Below are 22,797 nucleotides of genomic sequence, written 5' to 3'. Positions count from 1 at the left end.
CCCTGAGCTTTAGGCCAGTTTGGGTTTGGGGCATCTAATGGAGCCCTGGCTGTCTGCTTCCTTAACTAGTAGCTGTGGCAATAATCCAGAATGAGGCAGCACGTGGCCATTAGGAGCCTCTCCCCCTCACAACTCTCTCCTGCTGGAGTGGGGAAAGCTACAGCTGCTTTTGTGAATGGCCAAGGGGCTGGGGAGAGACAAAAAAAAATGTGTTTTCTTGCTCCTCTTACACAGATCTCGTTTCAGCCTGGAATTCTTCAATGCCCCTCCCAGAGCATCCCGGGGCCCAGGCACACACCAGCCCAACTTGGCAAACCTGGGAAGGAGGGGGTGGGAGCAGGGACTCCATTAACCCATGCTTGCTTCCCCGGGTAGGTCAGAGAATTTTCAAGTTGGAGGGGACCTTTGAGATGATCTAGGCCAGCTCCTTGTTTTTATTTTTTGTTGTTCCGTTTTGTTTTGTTTTGTTTTGTTTTTGGAGATGAAGAAACTGGAGACCAAAAACATGATCTGACTTCTTGCCCAAGGTCACACAGCTCATAAAGAATAGAGCCAGCATTCCTGGAATTTACTGCAAGGAGGAATTTTTAAAGGTCATCTAGTCAAACACTCTCATTTTACAGAGGGGGAGACTGAGGCCCAGAGAACTTAAATAATTTGCCCTAAATCACAAAGCTGTTAAGGAACAGAACTGGGATGCAAACCCAGATCTTATTAACCCAGAAGCAGTATTCTAGTTGCCAAATCACACAACACCCCCTCCTTCTCCGATGAAACCCTGGGCAAGGGAATTAAATTGGGTGGAGGACAAACAAGATTTAAGTTTTTTAAAATGTCTTAAATCAAATACCAAAGGCTTGATTCCCCCTCTCTCCACCCTGATGCCAAGCAAGGACACTCTTTTCTCCCTCCCCTCCCAACTAACTTCCACACTCCTTCTTCTGTATCCCACCTCTCCCCCATCCCAAACCCACCCAAATAAATTACAATCTGAGATCTGGACTCAATTTAAAAAACACTGGGCCTGTCCTTCATCTCTTGACTTTTGCAAATATTTGGCACTCGCCTGCCTCTGCACAGCTGTTGTTAGTTGTGGTCGAGTAAAAAGAATGGGATGGGGAGTCAGGAGACCTGGATTCTAGTCCTGGCCCAGCCTCCTTCCTCCCCACTCCCATTCTCCCAGGAGAGGCCAAACTGCTCTGACCACAAGTCCTATGCCCTCTCACCTCTTCACCTTGGCTCAATTAAACATCAATGAAGCACCTGCTTGGGCAGAATCCTAGCTGGGTACTGGGAGAAGCTAGAGTTGGGGTGAGATACAACAACTCTGCCTTCATGGGGTTCCCAGTCTAATAGCTTTTCAATGTCTTCCCATTGTGCTCTAAGGTTTACAGAGTCCGCAGAGGAAGTTAGGCCTCCAAATCTTACTATTAGAAAGACATCCTTTGAGAAGTGGGTGACCCATGCATGATTAAATGGGAAAAGAACTGGGATTTAGATGTCCAGATTCAAATCCCAGCTCCATTTTCAACTACTCAAGTGACTCTGGACCATGTCAAACTCTGGCCTTAGTTTCTCCCTCTGTAAAATGAGGAATTTAGGTAGGTCTTTCCTAGGTCTAAATTTCATTATCCTCTGAGAAGCTGTTTGAGACTAGGCTGTCTTTCAGGTGACAGGGATGCAAAGCAGATGAAGGTTTTCTGAAGACAATTGTCTGTGGGAGCCCAGGGCCAAAGGCAGAGTCTTGAAGACCGCTCCTCCTTAGAGCTCTGGAAGAAGAAAAGGAATGTGCAATGGACCCCAAAGAAGAACCTTTTGAGGAGGTAGAAGTAAAACCTGGAAAGAAACAGGGAAAAAATACAAGATGTTTCTAGAGGACAGTAAGAGGAATAGTTACCTGGAACAAAGAAAGGGTCTGGAAAAGTAATAGAGCAACCATAGCACTACAAGGTTTACAAAGCACTTGACAAATCTTATCTCTTCAACCTCACAATGACCCAATTTACAAATGGGGACCTGAGACAGAGGGTTAAGTGACTTGCTCAGGCTCACACAGATTTGAATGCTGGGTCCAGCACTCTGTCCGAAGAACACCTTTGGCATTGCCATTTTGCATAGCAATGACTAGAAGCTCAACAGAGAAGACATTGAAGACTTATTATATTATACCTCTCTCACGTTTGGCTCTAAAGCTCCCCAGAGGATAGGAACCGTGTAAATCATTTGTTGAAATGAAACTATGGCTCCTATTTCTTTAGGTTTTAAGGCTCATGACTCATTTCCCCTAATAACAACCCAGAAAGGTTAGGAACAGAAAAGACAGGAATCAGAACCAATTCTCAGCTCAATCACTCTGGTGCCCCTTCCAGACAGCTGGAACACCTCCGCCCCCACCTCGGTGTTGGATGACAGTGACCTAGATTGGGCCGGGGTGGGGGTGGAGGGTGCCGTTAGCTGATCCAAGACAGAAGCATTGAGATACTTGTCAATGCCCAAGCTCGGCCCGGTCCAGGCTGCTCTCCTTAACTGAGCAGGGAGACTAGGATAATGAGCCACCAGGGGCGGGTTTCTTGGCTGGAGTTTCTTGGAAAGTTGCCTTTATCTTCTACTTTGCTAGTGGCTCCAGGCCTAAAAGTAGGCATGAATCTTAGGGCAAGTCCCTATCCTGTTGGTAAACTATTAGTTAATGAGAAGGCTCAACTAGAAGAAAGATACACATGGGAGGCCCTTGGTCTGGGTTGGAAGGGACCCCAGAAGTCTTACACCGTAGCCAGGATTCTCTGCTGCATCCCTGGGAAGCAGACATGAACCTCTGCTTTAGCACCTCCAATGATGAGGAACATCCCACCTTCTGGGGCAGCCCGTTCCATTCTTGGATGGAAGGCACCTGACTCCCTTTCCAGTATTGTTTCTATGCTCACTCATTCCAATTGCTCACAGACAGATGGAACCAGAAACATCATAAAATGGGAAAAGCTCTTTATCTGGAATCAGAAGACCCTGAGCCTTCCCTTTTTGGGTTTCAGTTTCTTATTTTGTCAAATGGAGGGAATAACCCTCCGTGCAGGCACGGTTTCCTTCAAATATCTACCATGAAGAGACAAATGAAACATGGATTTCTTTTGAAAGCTCTTTGGAAAACCTTGTTGCAAAGGTACTGTCATCTGTGATCAAACTGCAAAGCAAAGCCAACACAGAATACTGAATGGTAGGCCTGTCTGTGTTCAAATGTGTTCAAATGACTTTAGGTAAGTCAACATCTTCCCAAGCCTGTTTCTTCATTTGTTAAGTGAGCATAAGAATATCTGTATTCTCATGTATTCCCACAGAGTTAAGGGGAAAACATACGTAAAGAACTTTGCAGATTTTACAGTGTTAATAGTGTGTTATTGGGAGCAGAGAGGAAAGCATGGATAGAAGACTGAAATAAGGGCAGTGATCACATCAGATTTCAGAGGAAAGAAGAAGGACTCTGGGTATAGAATGGAACGTACATTTTTTGGGGGGGTGACCAATATAGAAATTTGTTTTACTTGATTCTGCAGAGTTGTTAATGATTGAGTTTTTTTTTTAACATGGTTTTGTTTTTCTTTTTTACTCTCTCAGTGTCTGGAAGGGACAGATAGGAGGTAGAAAAAACTGAATTCTTGCTATTAAAAGAAGAATTTTTGTATTAAATATATGAATATATTTTATATATTATTGCTCTTGAGTCTTTTCAGCTGTCTACTTCTGTGACTCTATTTGGAGTTTTCTTGGCAAAGATGGAGTGGTTTACTATTTCTTTATTCGGTTCATTTTCCAGGTGAGGAAACTGAGGCAAACAGTGTTAAATGACTTGCCCAGGATCATATAACTGGTAAATGTCTGAGTAGATCTGAATTCAGGTCTTCCTGAGTCAAGGACTGACACTCTATCCATTGTATCACCTATCTGCCCATTTTTTCTCTCGAAGGTATTTTTTTGTTTGTTTATTTAATATATTTGAAAAGCATGCATATACAAAGAATTGAAACCTGAGAAAAAGCATTGATTCAACACTAATGACAGGTAACAAGTTTGAGCAAAGGCATAGAAACAGGAAAGTACAAGGCATATTCCAGGGCCAAGGGAACTGTCCAGAGGCTAAAGAACCTAGCATTAATCTAGAAAGTTAGGGTGGCAACAACTCTTAGCTTGTGAAAATGCTCAAATGTAAGGCAAAGGAATTAGAATATTTAGGAAGCAATAAAGGTGTTTTCTATTTGTTATTAGCAGAGGGGTGACTTACCAAGATCTATGTATAGATAAGGGTGGTTTATGAAGGCTAAATTGAAAGGGATAGAGGCAGAAGGGCTGATAGGAAGCTATTATAATAATCTAGAGAATTGCTACTAAGGTCCTGGAAGACTGATTAGCTACCATGAGGTTAAAACTTATAGGTCTAGGGGCAGAAAGGTGGCTCAGTGGATAGAGCACCACAGCCCTGAACTCACTCTAGTCTCATTATCCTAGCTGTGTGTCCCTGGGCAAGTCACATAACCCCAATTGCAGAAGGAAGGAAGGAAGGAAGGAAGGAAGGAAGGAAGGAAGGAAGGAAGGAAGGAAGGAAGGAAGGAAGGAAGGAAGGAAGGAAGGAAGGAAGGAAGGAAGGAAGGAAGGAAGAAAGGAAGGAAGGAAGGAAGGAAGAAATTGATAGGTCTTCTACATTTAAAAGATATTTAGTAAAATGTATATTTAATTACCAGATTCTTCAAAGGTTTTTGTGTGATTTCAACATTTATTAAAGGTCTACTTCATACAAGACCCTGACCTTAAAATATAGACGAACCATAGATTCTATTTTTAAGAAGTGTACAGTCCAATGGGAAGGGAAGAGCACAGGGAATTTGGTATAGATAAGTAAATAAAATGCGTGTATATGAAAACAAATGAATAGGATGCCAGAGAAAGGGCTGATCCGAAATGGAAGGGGCCATAGAGACAGAATTTAAATCCTTTCACTCAACGAGTAAGATAACAGGACTAAAAAGAAAAAAAAAATGACTTTTCTAAAATCTTACAAGGAAGAGTCTAAAACAAAGTAGGGTACTGACTGAAGTCTCCTGATTATGATTTACTAACGAAATCAAGATCCAAGTAGCCGCTTACAGCTGATAGCCAAAAAAGGCCACTAAAAAGAACAATTTAATAGGCAACATTATAACTGTTGTTAGGCAGCATGGTGTAATGCTTAGGGCAATGAACTGGGAACCAGGAGGTCCCTAGCTTCCAATCTCACCTCCAACACTTATTAGTTGTATGTCTATGGGCAACTAGTCAACAATGTACCTAATCTAGCCACCATCACTCCAAACCAACTGGACTCTTCACTATTCTCTGAACACGTTGGCATTTTTGCTGACCCTGCCAAGGATGTCTCTCCCCTACTTCAGAGCCCAACTCAAAGGCCATCCTTTAGGCAGTCTTCCCTAACTGTCGAGGTTGAACCCCTCCCACTGGTATTCACTACCCACTGCCCTGTGCCCATATCCCCCAACCCAAGATAGAGAGATAGGTCATCTCTCTTAATATAGTACAAGCTCCCCCAGGACAGGGCCATAATCTTCTCCTCTACTCCTTAGAGTTTCCCTTAATCTTGTTTGAGAGCAGGCAGGGGAGTTTATTTACAAGGAGGAGGGCAGGAATTATTTCACTTTGTAGCCCCAGCAATCAGCATGATGCCCAGTACATAGCAGGCATCTAATAAATGCCCACTGGATTAATGAACAGAAATAGACATTTATGGGAAGAGGAAAAATATAGTGTAGAAGCAAAGGGTTTGGAGACAAAGACCCAATCCAAGAGAGAACTTTACAACTAACCAGTTGGATGACCTAAGGGAAAACATTTTCTTCTGGGTAGTTTCCCTACCTGTAAAATAAATGGGATAAAGTAAGCTCTATCACCCTCCTCCCACACAGAATCCCACATGCCACGATCCTTATCCTAAGGGCCCTTCCACCTTTGGCATTCTATGAGCCTATTACTATCTCCAACCCCCCTCCCCAAAGAGCAGCCATCCAAAGTAAAATCCTAAAGCCCCGGGTTAGGGATTAACCATAACCTAAGAGCCTGAAAAAAGCTGTCCCCACCCCAAGTATCAGTTTCCTGAACTGAGGATCTGAGGCTACCTTATTCTTTGCCCCTTATCAGCTCATCTCACTGTCCCCCCAGGATCCTGGCCCCTGCCACTGAGCCCAAGGCATTTCCCCCAGAAAGAATGTGTATTAGGGGGATGGGGAGGATAATCCCTCCGCACACTTCCACCATTGTGTTCACACTTGGTAAATCAAACCCCCCCCCCCCCCGGAGCCGGTGATGGAGCTTCAATTTCCATCCCTTATAAGGCCACCCGGGTTAGGGGGTTTACCGGGCTCCAAGACCAGTTGCATTATGCCCATCAGTGCCCTCTCATCACAAAGGAACTCTCAGCCTCTTGGCTCCAGGAAGCTGCCTCTGGACACCAGCGAAAGCACGCTGGATTTAGTCCTAGATGGGCACAGGTCTTAGATTGTCACAAACTAGCGGTATGGCATCTAGCAAAGTGGGTGACATGGTGGTGGGAGGAGCAGGAAACAGAAAGGTTGTAGAGGAGGCAAAAAATGAGATTCAGAAAAGTAGAAGATTTGGGCCGAGGGCAAACACACCTAGCTGAGTGAATGTCTATAATTGGACTTGACTACATGACTTTGCTTTACATCCTCCATGATCCAGATGCTACATCACTGACTCAGTTTCCTTGACTGTCTTCCTATATCATCTCCAACTCCCGACTTCCTTCAAGCTCAGCTCAATCATACCTTCTTCACACCCCCTGCCCCCTCCCTCCCTGCCTTTCCATTAGAAATTGTCTTTATTTACATTTTATATATATAGTATATCTGCATACATTTTGTATATATTTTATAGACATATATATACATGATATACAACAGACATATCATATATGTATATGTGTGTAGATATTTTATATATATTATATATGTGTATATATCTATGTCTATCTCTATCTCTATAAATTGTGTGTATCCATAGTAATTTATAGTACATTTATAGCCACATAGTAAATGCTTAATAAATACTGTTGACTAAATATTGACTATATACTTGGACTCAGAATTCATGTTCATTTCCAATACGCCACATCTGACCCTAATTTCTCCACCTATACCCATCCCTGAGTAGGATGAAAAGGGAAGACAAAAGACTAAGGCAGAGAAAAAATGAGATAATGAAGCAACAGAACTTGGGGAGTAGGGGGAGGGTGGGAGGGACAACACTGGAGTTAAAGTCAGAGGGCCACAGTTTAAAAACAGGATCTGCTACTAACCAGCTCTGTGGCCTTGGACAAGTCAAGCGCATCCTGTGGGCCACAGTTTCCACATCTGTCAAAAGCAGGGGTGGGACAGAATCCTCTCTTAGGGGCCCTCTGGCTCCAAATTTATGAGATGAGGTGGGAATGAGGGAGGAGATCTGTGCTGCCTCCTCCATGGGGTAGATCTGATAAAAGGGCTTTGTAAACCTCAGAGTACTCTGGAAATATCAGTTGCTACTGTTACCTAAGAGGACCACCTCCAGAAGCCTCAAAGCTATCTCACCCTGAATTCGAGGGACTTGGGAGTGGGGTGGGTGGGGTGGGAGAAGGAGAAGGAGGAGGTGAAAGAGAAGAAGAAGAGAGAAGAAGAAAATAAGCTATGTAGAGAGGGGCAGGACGCTGGAAGGCAAGATTAGTCCCAGCTGTCTCTGTGTCCCACACACCGGCAGCAGGAAGGCTGAGGGGGATGTGGGCAGGACATCTGTTCACACAGCTGAGAGAAGTTGGGCTACTACTTCACACCCTTTCCCCTACCCCCAAACCCATCCCAACCTGGGCAGACCAAAGGGCATGTCTTTACTGAGCAGCTCCCAGAGGAGAAGCCACACTTCTTTCCTCCAGTGCTTTGGGGATTGGGCTCCATAAGAGAGGTGTTCAGAATAAATTAGATTTAAAAAAAGAAGAGCCCTGACAAGTCACATCCAACTCCCTCATTTGACAAAGGGGGAAACTGAGGTCCAGAGAGACTTGCCCAACAACATACAATTAAGTAACAGAGCTGGGATTTAAATCCCATACCCAGAACTCATGAAAACTCAGAAATTCAAGCCATCTTTCTCCTTAGATTATCATAGATTTGCTGCTGGGAAGAACCTTTGAAGCCATCAATCCAGAAGACTGATCCCTTATTTTTACCAAAGATGCCACTGGGGCCCAGGGAAATGATTTGTACACAGTCATACTATTAGCAACATGGAGCAAGACCAGAATGGAAGCGGGATTCAGTGAGGAGAATAACAGGGAAAATAGCTCTGTTGGGTTGCAATTTGTTGGAAGCAATTCATTGCATTTATTATCCATTTAGAAAGAAATGTTGTACATCTAAACAATCTACAATTTTATGCAGATTTTTTCTGTTCCTCTGTGTATGTACAAGGACTCATTTCAGTTGCTGCTTCAGTTCAGAATTTTTTTAAAAAATTAAAGATTCTACTTGGAATTGAGAATGCAGAATAAAATAATGTGTATGTATATAGATCAACAGATGCTTATAGTTAGGGCAGCTGAGTAGTACAATGGATAGAACACTGGGATTGGAATCAGGAAGACTAATTTTCATGAGTTTAAAGCTGTCCTCAGACTCTTATTAGCTGTGTGACTGAGCAAGTCACTAAACCCTTTTGCCTCAGTTTCCCCATCTGTAAAAATGAGGTGGAGAAGGAAATGACACTTCAATATCTTTGACAAAGAAACCCCAAATGGAGTCACAGAGAGTCAGACATGACTGGACATATACACCCTATGAAATTTTTATGTGCATTATTAATCTCAACTTTATGTTCACAATAATCTTGTGATTATTGTGGGGGGGAGGGGAACCAAAGGGTGTCTCGTTTATTGCAACCCCTCACTCTCTCACAACACCATCTTTCATAGGTAGTTATACACCTTCTGCATGCATAATTCCCTAAGGAGTATGGGTTATATAAAAAAACGAATCTTTGCTCTCAGTGATGTCAGTGTTCCTTTAATGATACAGATGGAAACCATCAATGGCTGCCTACCCTACATGACTCTTGCTCTTGTACAACATGGGTATCCAACCCAATTAGATACTGCTCAAGCCTAAATCTGCCCCATTCTGCAACTTCCCACCACTGTGTCATGTTTGCCTTTGACACTGGACACACCAAAATCAATCTCTTTTTCAGGGGACCATTTAAAGACAGATTTCACTCATCCCCCATAAGTTTTCTCTTCTAAATATCCCATGTTCCTTAAATCAATCCATGTATAGCATGGTCTCTAGTTCCCTTACCATCTTGGTCACACTCCTCAGCTTGTCAAAGTCCTTCCTAAAATGGGATGTCCAGAAGTGAACTCCAGATTTGGTCTGGCCAAAGCAGATTACGACAGGATTATCATCATCTCAATTTTTAATTCATTCGGTTTACAGTCTGCTAAAAAATCTCCAAATCATTTTTATACAAACTGTTCCTTAGTCATGCTTTTTCCATGATTTTTCTGAACTTAAGAGAACTTTATATATATCTTGATTACATTCAATATGATGTAATTCCAGTTCATCTTGGAAGCCGCCATACAGAATGCTATCAATCTCTTCCACCTCCACATTGTGGCTGTAATTAGCATCTATGCTTTCATTCAAAATCACTGAAAAATATATTGAAGAGCACAGAGCCAAAAACAAATCCCTGGGATCAGAAATTTCTCTTCATGATAGAATTGGATCTGGTTATTCAACCAGTTCTGGAAACACCTAAATCTATTGCCATCGAGTCTCAGATCCTCTACTCAGTCTGGTGCTTTTTCCACTATACCAAGCTCCAATAAAGAGTCACTGTGAATTCTCCATTAAGAGAATGGCCAAATCTGATTTTTAAAGCATTTTGAGGCCTCCTGGAGGCCTACTCCCTACCTGATGCAGAAATAAGTCCTGACAGGTTTCATTAATTATTGCCTTATTAGGTAGTAAGCTCCAAGTTAGATTCCATTCAAGTACCTCTGGTGTCTGGGAACTCACTACCCAATAAGTCAATATGTTAATTTCTTACAGTTTTCTCATTATTAGGGGATTCTGCTCCCTGTAACTTTTGAGAACTTTGTTTTATGAAGGAACTTGGGAATAGGAAAATAAGAATGCAAATGCTCCCATTCTCAAGGAGCTTCTATTAGAATAGTGTTAGACAAAGTATGAAGTATAAAGGAAAAGCAACAGCAACAAGGGAGGGAAAGGTGGAATCAGGGGAAAAACTAGTGGCTTCAATTATAACTTCTTGACTCTAGCTCTGAGCCCGTGAACATGAAATATATACAGCTAGGCCTTCAGAGTCTTCTCCATCATTCCTTTAAGTCATTCCATCTTCATCTTATTCCTGTTCCAATCTATCTTGTACACACTACCAGATTAAGCTTACTTTTGCCAATATTTGTTCACACCCCTCCTCTACTCAAAAATTTTCTTCTATTATCTCCTAACCTTCTTAGTCTGGCTTTCAAGAGCTTTTACAAATATGGCACCCATCTCCCACCTAGCATAATCCTTTCCCTTCTGTTCTCACCTGGGACTTTGTATTTCTCTCTAATGCATTTATCAAGTAACACTGTCTATTTTGCTTATCTAAGTAATCTCGCATCTTCCCATATGACCAAACTCTTAAAGGTCGGGGACTGAGGAATCCAAACTTTGTGTCTCCCCATTGGTACAGGAAGATACTTGCTGAATTCAACTCACTTCAGTTTCCCTGACTCTAGTTTTTTCTCAAGACCTCCAGAGCAATGAGCCTCAGGAGCCCTCTTGTCCCAGTATAAAACAAAGACTACTTCCTGAATGGGTACTCGTAGCATCCATCATTTGTGGCGTTTGTGGATCTCTGAAATATCAGGTTTTAGATTCTGAGAAGGTTATCTGCTCCAAGACTCTAAATTGCAAAGGCAGGATTAACCTGAAAAGGTAGAGGGATTTCCTGAATCAGTGAAATCACAGGTCCACTCCCTTTCCTTATCTCACCAACAAAGTGTTAGTCAAACAAGCCTCAGGGCCTTTTCTTTTCTCTGAAATCTCCTTCCTCAGCCCTGGCAATACACAGTCCCAGAAAATTAGGGTTTGGAGGAACCACGGGAGTTAGAACTGGAAGGGACTTCAGAGATAACCTAGGCCAATGGTATCTAAGTCAAATAGAAACCATACCGAAGGATCCCTGTGGGCCACATAGTCACATCTTTGTTTTGTTGTTCAGTCCTGCCAGCCTCTCTTTGACCCCGTTTGGGAATTTCTTGGCAGAGATACTAAAGTGGTTTGCCATTTCCTTCTCCAGTTCATTTTACAGAGGCGGAAACTGAGGCAAAGAGAGTTAAGAGACTTGACTGAGCCACATGGCTAGGAAGGGTCTGGGGTCGCATTTGAACTCAGGTCCTCCTGACTCCAGAGCCAGTGCTCTACCCACTGCCCCTAACTGCCTTGTTCCACTTAGAAATCCACATGTTAATATTATCTTTATTCTACTGTATTTTAATCATTTTGTTAAATATTCTGGTTTGGGGGCATATTTCATGAAGGTTGCAGACAGTATCTCTTGTTTGTATCATTGACCCCTTTGATAATCTGAAGAAACCTAAAGACCCCTTCTCAAAACAATGTTTTTAATTACATATAATAAAATATACATGGTTGCAAAGGAAACAAAATATATTAAAATACATTTATCAATTAAAAAACAACTTCACAGACCCCAGGATGAGAACCCCTGTATTAAGGCATTACAAAGCTTCTTCCAGTTTATTGGTGGAGGAAACAGTCACAATAAACAAGCAACAAGCATTTATTAAGCACCTACTGTATGCCAGTAATATGAAGAGAAAAAAAAAAATAAGTCTCTCCCTTCCAAAGAAATTATGGCTCTCTAAAATATCATAAACTAGCTAAGATTTAATAATTTCTTCCAGTTCTAATAGTCCTTGATTATAGGCAATAAACATCTCTGAGATTATACTAAAAGCTCTTTGAGGAGCTTTTATATCAACTTTGTATCTCCAGCATAGAGCTGGTAGTCCCCTAAGGAGTATCTGCCTAATTGGCTGCTGCCCTTCTTAACTGCTTCTTCACAACTAGCTAGAGATCTCTCCAAAGAAATCATCCCAAGTTCCAAATAGCAGCAGGTCCATTCCCACAACCCTTCTTGCTGAAGCTTCTTGCCCACATAGAAACACAAAGGTGGGTACCACCAAGGTCTCTGTTTTCTCACAGTCCCTCCTATAGGGCTCACCTTCCAGCTGTTGGACATAAAATTAGAAGGGGCCTTTGATGTCATTTACTCTAACCCTTCTCATTTTAAGGATTGAGAAACTGAGGCTCAGGAAAGGGGAAAAGTCACCCAGGCGAACTAGAATTCAAATCTAGAGTCATTTGACTACAGACCAAGTGTTCTTTCATTACAAATAGCAAGCCGGCTTTCCCAGGTTTGGGTGCCAGCAGATAAAGCCCTACCTGGTAATCAAACCAAGATGGGTCAGGCAGCCTAGCAGGATCCTGGTTGGAGCCAGAAAGGAGGGGTTGGGAAGGGAGAAGGAAAAAGGCAAAAACAAAACAAAAAAATTAAAAAGCTCAGCAACTTTTTCTTCTGTTGACCATGAATAGAGCAGGATGGAACAGCAAAGCCCCCCCACCCCAAGGGCTGCCCTGCTTAGCAGACCAAGGTCACAGTCAGGGAAGGGGTTGTTGAAGCCTTTGGGAGTGTAGGGGGGAGTCAAAAATACCCGACTTACTTTAGATCACATAATATTTCCTTCCTATCGTTATCACCCCTAACCCAGCCTGAACTGTTACTGAGCTGGACTTGGAAGAGAGGATTAGGAGCTCTGGAGCTGGAGGGCCAGGGTTCAGATCGTACTTCCCAGTAACTATTGATTACGTGACCTTGTGTAGTTTATTTGGCTTCCTTGTGCCTCGGTTTCTCTGTTTAAGAAATAAGAGCATTTTATTAGAAGCTCAAGGATGAAGACCTAAAAAATATCCAGGAGAGACCTCAGAAGCCATTTTCTAACCCCCTCATTTTACAAAGAAGGAAACTGAGGTCCAGGGATGTTTTCACGTGTCAGAGGACTTAGAAGTAGGTCTCTGAGGTCATTTCCAGCTCTACATCTTATATCCCTATGGACACATAAAACAATCTATGAACAATAAGTAGGTAGAAAATGTCATAGGAAATGCAGCTAGATGTAATTATCTATAGCTACTGAAGATAGAGTGCTGATCTGGGCATCAGGAAGAGCAGAATTCAAATTGGGACTTCAGACACTAATAATATGATTCCAGAAAGTTATTTAGCCTCCCCCTCAGTCAGTTTCCTCAACCATAAAATGCAGATAACAGCATTTACCTTGAAGGTACAAGTAGCATATAGTGAAGTAAAGCATTTCACCACCTAGTTATTTATGTAGTATTAGAGCCAGAAGTGGTCCATGGGATCAGACATTTGAGAGCTAGAAGGGATCTCAGGGACCTTGTAATTGAAAACTCTCCCCCCATTTTACAGACAAGAAAACTGAGGCCAGTGGAGTATAAGGGACTTGCTCAAGATCATCCAGCTAACAAATGGCAAACTCACGACTCCTGATTCTAAGTCCAACCAAGGCTTTTCCACTATAGCACAAACACAAGCTATTTTCATAATCAGTGTTTAAGATGATGTATTCCAATTATTTTCCCACTTATTTCCAATTATTTGATGGATTTTAATTTATTGCTTTAAGGGGGAAAAAGGTTAGGAACATAGAAACATTTTTTAAGTTAATCCTAAACAAATAATCAATCAAAGGCTAAGGAAAACTCTCTGTTCTTAGAGATCCTAACTGATGTCCTAAGGGAAGGCAAAAAGAAGACAGGAATAGCAGAGGGAGATGTGATTCAAATCTACTTTTGAAACTTCCTTTGTTACCAAGACCAAATCACCCTTTCTTCTGCCTCAGTTTCTCCTGCTATAAAATGGAAATGTTTCCTTTTATTACTTATCTTTTTGAAAAAACTTAAGATTTTAGAAACAAGTTATTTTCACCTTCCTACTACTGTCATTGTACTGCCCATGCTCAGCCCCTCTGTTTATGCTGTTTCTATTGTTATGTACAATTCTTCAGGATGCCATTGGGGATTTTCTCGGCAAAGATACTGGAGAGGTTTACCCCTTCCTTCTCTGCCTCATTTTACAGATGTGGAAATTGAGGCAAGCAGGATTAAGTGACTCGTACAAGGTCACACAGCTAGTATCTGAAGCCAGATTTGAACTTGGGATGGTGAATCTTCCTGACTCCAGACCCCGAATGTTTTTTCTACCACCAAAGAAATTCCCAACTCCTCATTATTTCCATCCTTTCAGGACTACTCCAAATGCCACTTTTTATGCAAAGCCCTCCCTAACTACTCTATGCTATCTGGCCCTCTTTCTTGTCATGGGAGGAATTCATGAAACATTTGGATTAGGTGCCTTTTGAGACCCCCCATTTCTGTACAAATAACATTTATGTTACCCAACCATCCCCATCCCCACCCCTTTTACCAGCTCATCTTAGATCCCTAATAAAACTGGGAGCTAATGAAGGGCAAATCTACCTCCCCACTTCCAAGAACAAAACAAGTCTAGGCTCAAGGGGAGATGTGAATATCTGGACTCCTAGAATATTAAGGAAGAATGGGACACCAGAAAGCAATTCACCTAAATTCCTCATATTACATGTAGAAAAAACTGAGATTTGGAATGTGGAAATACCTTTCCTAAAATCACATGGTTAGTGTGTGGCTGAGACTCAAACCCAAGACTGCACTACCAAGCCAGACTCCATCTTCCACCCTTCAGTGGAGTCTTTGGACATACACTGAATGCTTCTCTGAAAAAGCCAGACCTCCAGATCAACTCACCTAAGTCAACAAGCTATGAAAAGATTGGGGCACCTTAAAAGATGCTAAATATTAGACTTTTGACAGCATCTGAAACATCCTCCTAGAAAGGAGATTGGCAAAAATCCTGAATTTGGAGACAGGAGGCCTCTGTTGAATTATATATTTGATGCTGAGATGGAATCTCTGAGGTCAGTTAGTCCAAACCTCAGTTTCCCCTTCTGCAAAAAGTGGTACTTGAAGTAGCTGGCCTCTGGCTAGTTCTTCTCCCCTCCCATTCTGACATCCTGAAGTCCTTTTCTCATCCCAGATGCTAGAAGTACTTCCCAAAAATCTTTTTTTAATTGAGTCTGGCCACTATTGAATTGAGAAATGAGTAGGGGGGAGGGGTGGGATAAGGAATGGATCTTGCCCCAAAGAAAAAAGGGGAGGGGGAAGGAATAGAAAAAGGAGGGAGAAAGAAAAACACAAAAGAGAAGGAGAAAAAAAAAGTTTCCCATGAAAATATTTTATTTTCTTTGAGAACAGGATACACCTGCAGGCCTCCTCAGCGGGGCCTCCCAAGGCCCAGCCCCAGGATTAGCTGGGAAACAGAGCCCTCTGGCGGCAGCCTCGGCAATAGCCGCCTCCCTCTTTGGAACAGAGCTGGAAGGGAACTTAAAACCGTGTATTCTAGCCCAATTACCCAGGAAAATGAGGCCTAGAGGGGGGTAGATGACCGGTCCAAAGTCACACGGCTATTGGACAGTACTAGAATCCTAATCCACGCGTCCTCATTCCAAAATCCTTCCACCTTTACACTTTCCCTGATGCCTTTCCCCTCCCCCAACCTCACCTTGGGAAAAGCTAAATCTAGAGAGCTAACAGGTGAAGAGAAGGTCCGATTCCTCTCCCCATGGGACTTTCCCATACCTGCGGTGATGCCCCCAAATCTGAGGCGGGAGCCTGTTTCCCATATGCGGATTTGGTGAGGTTCCCCCCTCCCCCCGCTGAGAACTAAGGGAGCGCAAGGCAGTTATTTGGGGAGTCAGGGGAGCCAAGAAAGATGGGGAGAGGAAGAAGGAGCGAGAGGAGGAAAAAAAGACAGACACTTTGAAACCACACGCTGGCCGCAAACTGCAGTTGAAGGGGAAATCGGGCCGCTGTAACAGACGCTGCTTTTTTTTTTTCTCCTCTTTTCCTTTTTTTTTTTCTCCTTTTCCTTTCTTTCTTTCTTTCCTTTCTTTTCTTTCTTTCTTTCTTTTTTTTTTTTTGTTGGAAATCCTTAAACGAATTCATCTGGGATCCAGGATGCGGAAAGAGCGGTAAACACCCCACAGGAAGCTCAGGGCTGGCAGAACTGCCCTGCCCAGCCCTGAAGCGTAAAGACTGCCTGGTGTAGGGTAACAAGTCTTGGATTGGGAGTCAGGAGACCTGGGTTTGAGTTCCCTTCTCAGCTATTCACTTCCCTTCCCAACGCCAGCTCTCCGAGTCAGGAACTAAAACGAGATATTTAGGAGCAGTGACCTTGGGCATGTCACTTAATCCAGATGGGTCTCAGTTTCTTCATTTGGAAAAAGGATAGAAGAATACCTGGTTCGGGTGTGGGGGAAGGTTAGTTCAATTCTGACATTCTAAGGTTCGCTGGCGTTGGGAAAAGCATCCTGATGACGAAGTTCTAGTCTTGATTCTACCATAACCAAGAGCTAGAACTTTCCCTTTCTGAATCTTAGTTTCCCCGTCAGTCATTAAGGTTTTTTCCGGTTGACAGTCTGGGAATTTCGAGGAAGAATATTGGCTTTGGTAAAGGGTAGCGGGTCCTGGAGACCCCATTCAGCGCAAAAAAGAGCAGAACAGAACACCATCCCCAGGGCGTGGTTGAGGGGAGGGGGAAGCGGGGAGGGAGGTGATCCGCGGCGGAGGACACCCAATATCACCAGAACTATCTCCAGTTTCTCCAGCCCTTTGCTCCCCAAAACCCCATAAGATAGGTATGTGCAAAGATTATCTTGTCCCCACTTTACAGATTGGGAAACTGAGGCTGGAGGGAGGTGACTTACCATGGAACACAACTAAGTGGAGGAATTAAGCCAAAACATTTTCATCCAGGTGTGTGTGTGTGGGTGTGTGTTTTAAATCTAGGTGGGAAACGAAATCTATTGGAAATGGAATGGCAGAGCTATTTGATTATGAAGTGTGTAACATCAATGATAAATCTGACAGACACCCTCCCTAGGGGTTAAAGGGTGGGGGGGGGGAAGGCAAGAAAAAACAAATTCTTCGAGCTTGGAGTTATTTTTTTTCCTTTGGGGCACAGTACAAAGAACATCTGGATTTTGTACGTCTTTTTTTTTTTTTTATTAACTTGGGGGGGGGGGGGGGGGAGTCTGCGGCTGCTTGGAAAAAGTCAAACAGAAGAGAGTTCCCGTCCATCCCCTGAGCTTTCTCCGAGGAGTGTCTATAGCAAACGCAGAACAAAACCACACCTACTAGAAAGGGGAGAGGGAGCAAGCGAGCTCGGGTCCGACAGGGTCCAGATCGCTCCGGGAAAATGTGGAGCGCGCCGGACTGGTCACGTCCCCTGCCCGCCCGAACCAGTGCGCCCCAAGAGGCCGGGTCGGACTCTGGGTCCCCAGAGGCTCTGGGGCCAAGGACCACAGGGAGGCTAGGGCCAGGGAGAGCAAGTTGGCATCTCAGAGCCTTGCAAAAGGCTGAGCAGGGTGGTGCACTGCCCCCTCCTCATTAGCCCATTACTGTCCTGGAGAAAACACGTTCCAGTCCCCAAGAAAACACACACGTAATGAAATCCATCCTCTGTCAAGTAAGAGGCATAGACACAAGGACACACAAACACACGCACTGTGACAAAAGCGCTCAACAAACAAACCGCTCCAGGCAACACAACCTGCTGCCGGTGATTAACTATTATATTAATATAGCTCTGGGAAAGAGAGTTTGCATCCAGGTCTGAAAGCCAGACACACTCATATGCACACACGACAGTTTCCAAGTCACCAGAAAGAAAGCGTAAACTAAATAATAACAAAAACTTATGGTTTCCAGATCTGCACAGTATATCCCGTTTCACTGCCTCCTTCGCACTTTCCAAGTTCTCAGCGTTAGCCCGGTTTATCTCCACAAGCCGCCTTTCCCACGTTTTGGGGGTATCGGGATTGGGGGGAGGAGGTTGTCCCACCTTCTCAGGCTGGCTGTCCCACCGCGGCTTGGAAGCCCATCGCTCTCTCCTCGCCCAGGGAAGCGAGCGAGATCAGTGCAAGTGGGGCGGACGCCGATTTGCCTGCAGAGAAGTTACAGGACCAGCGCCCAGCCAGAGGACACTTAGCTCTCCTGTCCCCCCTCCCTCCCCTGTCCGCTGCCGGTGCACCCCGCTTTCACCGAGACGTGGAGAGGAACCGGAGCAGGAAAGACCACCAGCCCCAGCGTCTCCGGGGACAAGCGGAGCCGCCAGGCGAGCGAGCCTCCTCCGCCACAATTCCGTCCCTCGAACCGGGGACCACGGGCAAGGAGAGTCGAGGGTGGAGAGGGGGCGCAAAAAGACGCCGATGACAAGTCCCAGCGGCGAAGGGGAGGCGGCGGGAGCCGGCGGAGGAGAAGGCGAAGGAGAGAGGAAGACAGAAGGAGAGGAAAGGGGTCTGGGGCCGGCCCGAGGCTCCCTCGGGCGGTCTCTCCCTCGCTCGCTCGCTCGCAGGCGGGCGCGCTGGGGGCGGGGAGCTGGGGGCCGGTTTGGAGAAGGGGCCGGAGCCCCGAGCGGCACCTACCCGAAGTAGGCGGCCGAGGGGCGGAGGGAGCCGAAAAGCACCATCAGCGCGAAGGAGGAGGAAGAGAGCCAGCCCACCACGACTTGTCCAGCCAGCATCTTGCGGCTGCGGCTCGGGGGCTGACCATCTCGCTCCCCCCGCAGGTCTCGGTAAGAGCTCGCCCGGCTCGGGGCCGCCTTCTTATAGCGCCCGCGAGCGCCGGGGGAGCGAGGGAGCGGAGCCGCCGGGAGGGGCTGAGGACGGGAGAGAGGCGGGGCCCTGATTCGCCCGGCCCAGGGGCTGAGCCCAGCCCGGAGACTCCAGACCAGCTGGGAGGGGGCGCGGCCTGGCGCTCCAAGCTCCGCCCACCCTCCTCAGCCCCCGCCCCCGCCTACCACCAAACCCCCATGGCAGAGCCCTAGCGGGACGTCGCTCCAGGAGAAGACTCCTCCCGCTTCTCCCCCACCACGGAGTGGAGAAAAGAGAAAGAATAGAAGCCTGAGCAGCTGGGGAAAGCAGAGAGGCGGGCTCCCAGCTCGGCCGAGCCCAGGGCCCTTCCCCAGCCTAGGACTCCCGACCAGCTGGGAGAGGGCGTAGCCTGAGACGGCGCTGGCCAGCCAGCCCCTCCTCTTTGGACCGGTGGGAGGGAGGGATGGAATGCGGCCCTGAGGGGGTGTGGCTGGGATCAAGCCCCGCCCTCCGCAGGCCCCAGGCTCTCAGGCTGGCGTCGGATTGGGGGGAGGTCAGCTTCGAAACTCCGCCTACCCCCGGGGAGGAACCCGGGAGAGCCCTGAGAGGAGGGGCCGAGGGTGTGAAATCAGAACCCCTGGCTGGCGTCACTAAGGCAAGGGCACGGCCTGGGGAGAGCCCAGCTGGGCAGCCGAGGAGGAGGAGGAAGCAGTCGGGGCTCCCCCTGCCCCCAGGACTGGGCCTGGGCGGAAAGGGGAGGGGTAATGAGGAGACCCCCAAGCAGAGCCAAGGGAGTGGTGCTGCAAGAGGCTGCTGGAGTCTTCGGTGACCCTGGGCTCCCGGACCGCTGACTTGGACCGAGAAGAGAGGCAGGGCTGAAAGAGCTGGTCCGGGGGCCAGGATTCGAGGGACGCTGCGGCGTGTCCTAGCGGTGGAACCTCGGGGTAGACACTGCCCACCTCCCCCTTCCCTCACCCCCAACCCGTTTCCTCTTTTGCAAAATGAAGGGATTGGACCATCGCTGATTAATAATCGCTGCTCCTTCTAGCTCCAACATTCTCTGGTGATTGCTTTCCGGACTCATCCTCCTCCAGTTGTTTCTTGCAAGAGACTGTAAAATCTAAAAACGGTGTTTGTGTCCCGTTCCCCCCCCCCATTCGGATAATTATTATGTATTAAAGTAGAAAAAGATCGACTTGAACCCCCTCAAGTTACAGATTAAGAGACTGAGGTCTTAAAATAAAAGTGATGAAAAGCGTCAATGAACAGAAATCTGGCACTAGTGTCCAGATCCTCTGACTCCAGCCCTCCCCCACTTTCTTCTACACCAAAGTATGATCTTTTAGCCATTTACCTCATTTGGATTTTATAATATAATCATGAAATAGGAAGTACAAAGTCTCAATATGCCCACTTTACAGATGAGAAGGCTGAGACTCACTGAATAGTAAAATGACTTATATACAAAGTTACACAGTAAATTAGTTTCAGTGCTTAGAGCAGTGGATTAAGATAAAAATACAAGATCTAGAGACTTCCACTGTCTCTTTTTTTTCTATTTATTTCCTCATCTTCTAAAATAGAGATAGAAATATTTGTATTATCTATTTTATAGACTTGAGAAAAGTTCTTTGTAAACTTTTCCTGTTCATTCCTTTTCGGTTCATTCTTCTTGATGACCCCATTTGGGTTTTCTTGTTAGAGATACTGTAGTGGTTTGCTCTTTCCTTCTCCAGACCATTTTACAGGTAAGGAAACTGAGGCAGATGGGTTTAAAGGACACAATAAGCGTCTGAGGTGGGATTTGAACTTAAGAAGATGAGTCTTCCTAATTCCAAGCCCAGCACTCTGTGCCCTATAGTGCCACCTAGCTGCCTCTTTGCAAACCTTAGAATTGGGAGTTAATCATTGATGTTCTGGTACTCACACCTGTTGGTTACACTGATATCTCCACATCTGTTGGATTCATGGAGCAGTAGAACTATAATGTCTACTACTTTCACATAGGCACCAGACACACTCCTTTCTGGATCTCCTCTTCCTAACCTTCTCCTAGAACTGTACCTAACGTATGTCGATGGGAGATTTTTCCTGGGTCACTGAAATTTAGACAGTGCTGATAGCTCGTGTCCTTCAGCAGTGTAGAAAGAAAGAAGCTTAAGCCATTGTTGACAAAAATACTTAGTTAAAATGGGAACAACTAGCTACATGCCCAAGTATTATAAAAACTTCAAGTTATAGTCCTGCAGAATTACCTAATGGTTTTATGATGTCCCCTTTATTCTGAGGGCTTTCTCCTCAACCCCAGAAAAACCCTCCTTCCTTTTAGACAACATCCTAGAGGATTTAAAAGAGCTTTGGGCTAGCAATTAGAACACTCCTATTCCTGGGGATTCTATTTCCCCCAAAGACTAGGAGTTTCCCGAGAGTCAGGGGTTGTATTCTTCAAATGGGTGACTCCTTGGAGGCAGGTGCCATGTTCTTCTCCTTGGATGATTCCGCAAGGTCAATATGTCTGAAACCCTTTCTTCTTCCCATGGACAAGTTAGGGTCAGGGGTCCAGAATCCTGACTGTCAGCAATCAAGAAACCTGAAAAATGCCATAGCCAACATTATAATACTTTAACTCTAGCTTGCCTACAGTCCCATTCCCCTCTGGCCAATCTCCATTTCCACTTCAAACCCAAGGAGTGCCCTCTGTTATGGTCCAGTGGAAAAAATGGATCTTACTGAATTCAAATTCTGACTCTACTACTTATTACTTGTGTGACGTTAGGCAGGTCACTTTATCTTTTTGGGTCTCAATTTCTGAGACTCAGTTTTGTTATCTGCAAAATGATACTGGCCTAAATGGCCTCTGACGTCTTTAAACTATGACTTCCATATTCAGTCTACCACTGGTGGAACAGTAGATATCTTACCCTCTCCCACCTTTCACTGCTATCCCCCAGCTCAGCTCAATTAAATTTGCTTAAAAAGATGGAATTCTTAGAAATGGTTTCTGCCCTATGTGGCTTATGAAGATTGGTTTGGTGGAAAGTCTAAGTACAGTATAGAGAAAAAAATAGCTGTGATAGTAGAGCAGAAGAATGCAAGCAGAGTCTTAGGTTAGATTAACACTGAATTGCTCAGAAAATCTCTGTCCTCTCTGAATCTGTCTTTTCTTCATTTTTAAAATTTTTCTTTTGCTGTTTCCTTCCTGTTAGTGTTGTGGGTAAAAAAAAAAAAAAAAAAAAAATTTAAATCTTGAAGAGCAATAAAATTGGGAAATGTCATTAATAAAGGGAAACAAAGTGCTATTTTAAAAGATTTTTAATCAGAGTTCCTAGCCCTCAAGCTTGGCCCCCTGAAGAAGAGTTGAGAAAAATTATCCTCTTTTTATCCCCAACAGCAGCTAGGTGGAGAAGTGGATAGAGCTCCAGGCCTGAAGTTAGGAAAATTCATCTTTGTCAGTTCAAATCAGGCCTCTGACACTTAATAGCTGTGTGATCCTGAGAAAGTCACTTAACTTTGTCTTATCTGCAAAATGAGCTAGAGAAGGAAATGGCAAAATATCCCAGTATATTGCCAAGAAAAACCTCAAATGGGGTCACAAAGCATTGGACACATCTGAAACAACTGAACAGCAAATTACATAGCAATCAACATTTATTAAACACCTACTATGTCCAGGCACCATACTAAGTAAGAGCTGAGGATACAAAAAGAGGGAAAAGACAGTTCTGCTCTTAAGAAGCTTACAGTGTAGTGGGGGAGACAAAATGTAAGCAAATATAAACAAAGGATGCTTTAGGCAATACAAATAGGAATGATACGCATTCAAGCACAGCTTCATTATTTTCTAGCTAGGTGACTTTGAACAAGTAATTGCACCATGAATTTCAGTTTTAACTCATGTTTGCAAT

General features: G+C 44.7%; 1 protein-coding gene across 1 annotated transcript in view; it reads right to left on the bottom strand.

Annotated features, from left to right (window-relative positions):
* The window catches only part of WNT9A (Wnt family member 9A), a 78,395-nt gene extending 59,444 nt beyond the window's left edge, over window positions 1–18,951 (bottom strand). The window contains exon 1 of the mRNA XM_012543444.3: window positions 18,725–18,951. Coding sequence (XP_012398898.1) covers window positions 18,725–18,822 — 98 coding nt within the window. The 5' untranslated portion in view covers window positions 18,823–18,951. The remainder of the gene's footprint in view (window positions 1–18,724) is intronic.
* Window positions 18,952–22,797: the final 3,846 nt, after the last annotated feature.

The sequence above is a fragment of the Sarcophilus harrisii genome, chromosome 1, assembly GCF_902635505.1.
Source record: "Sarcophilus harrisii chromosome 1, mSarHar1.11, whole genome shotgun sequence".
Lineage (NCBI taxonomy): Eukaryota > Metazoa > Chordata > Mammalia > Dasyuromorphia > Dasyuridae > Sarcophilus > Sarcophilus harrisii.
Note: the sequence above shows the minus strand (reverse complement) of the source record. Positions and strands in the feature narration are given on the sequence as shown.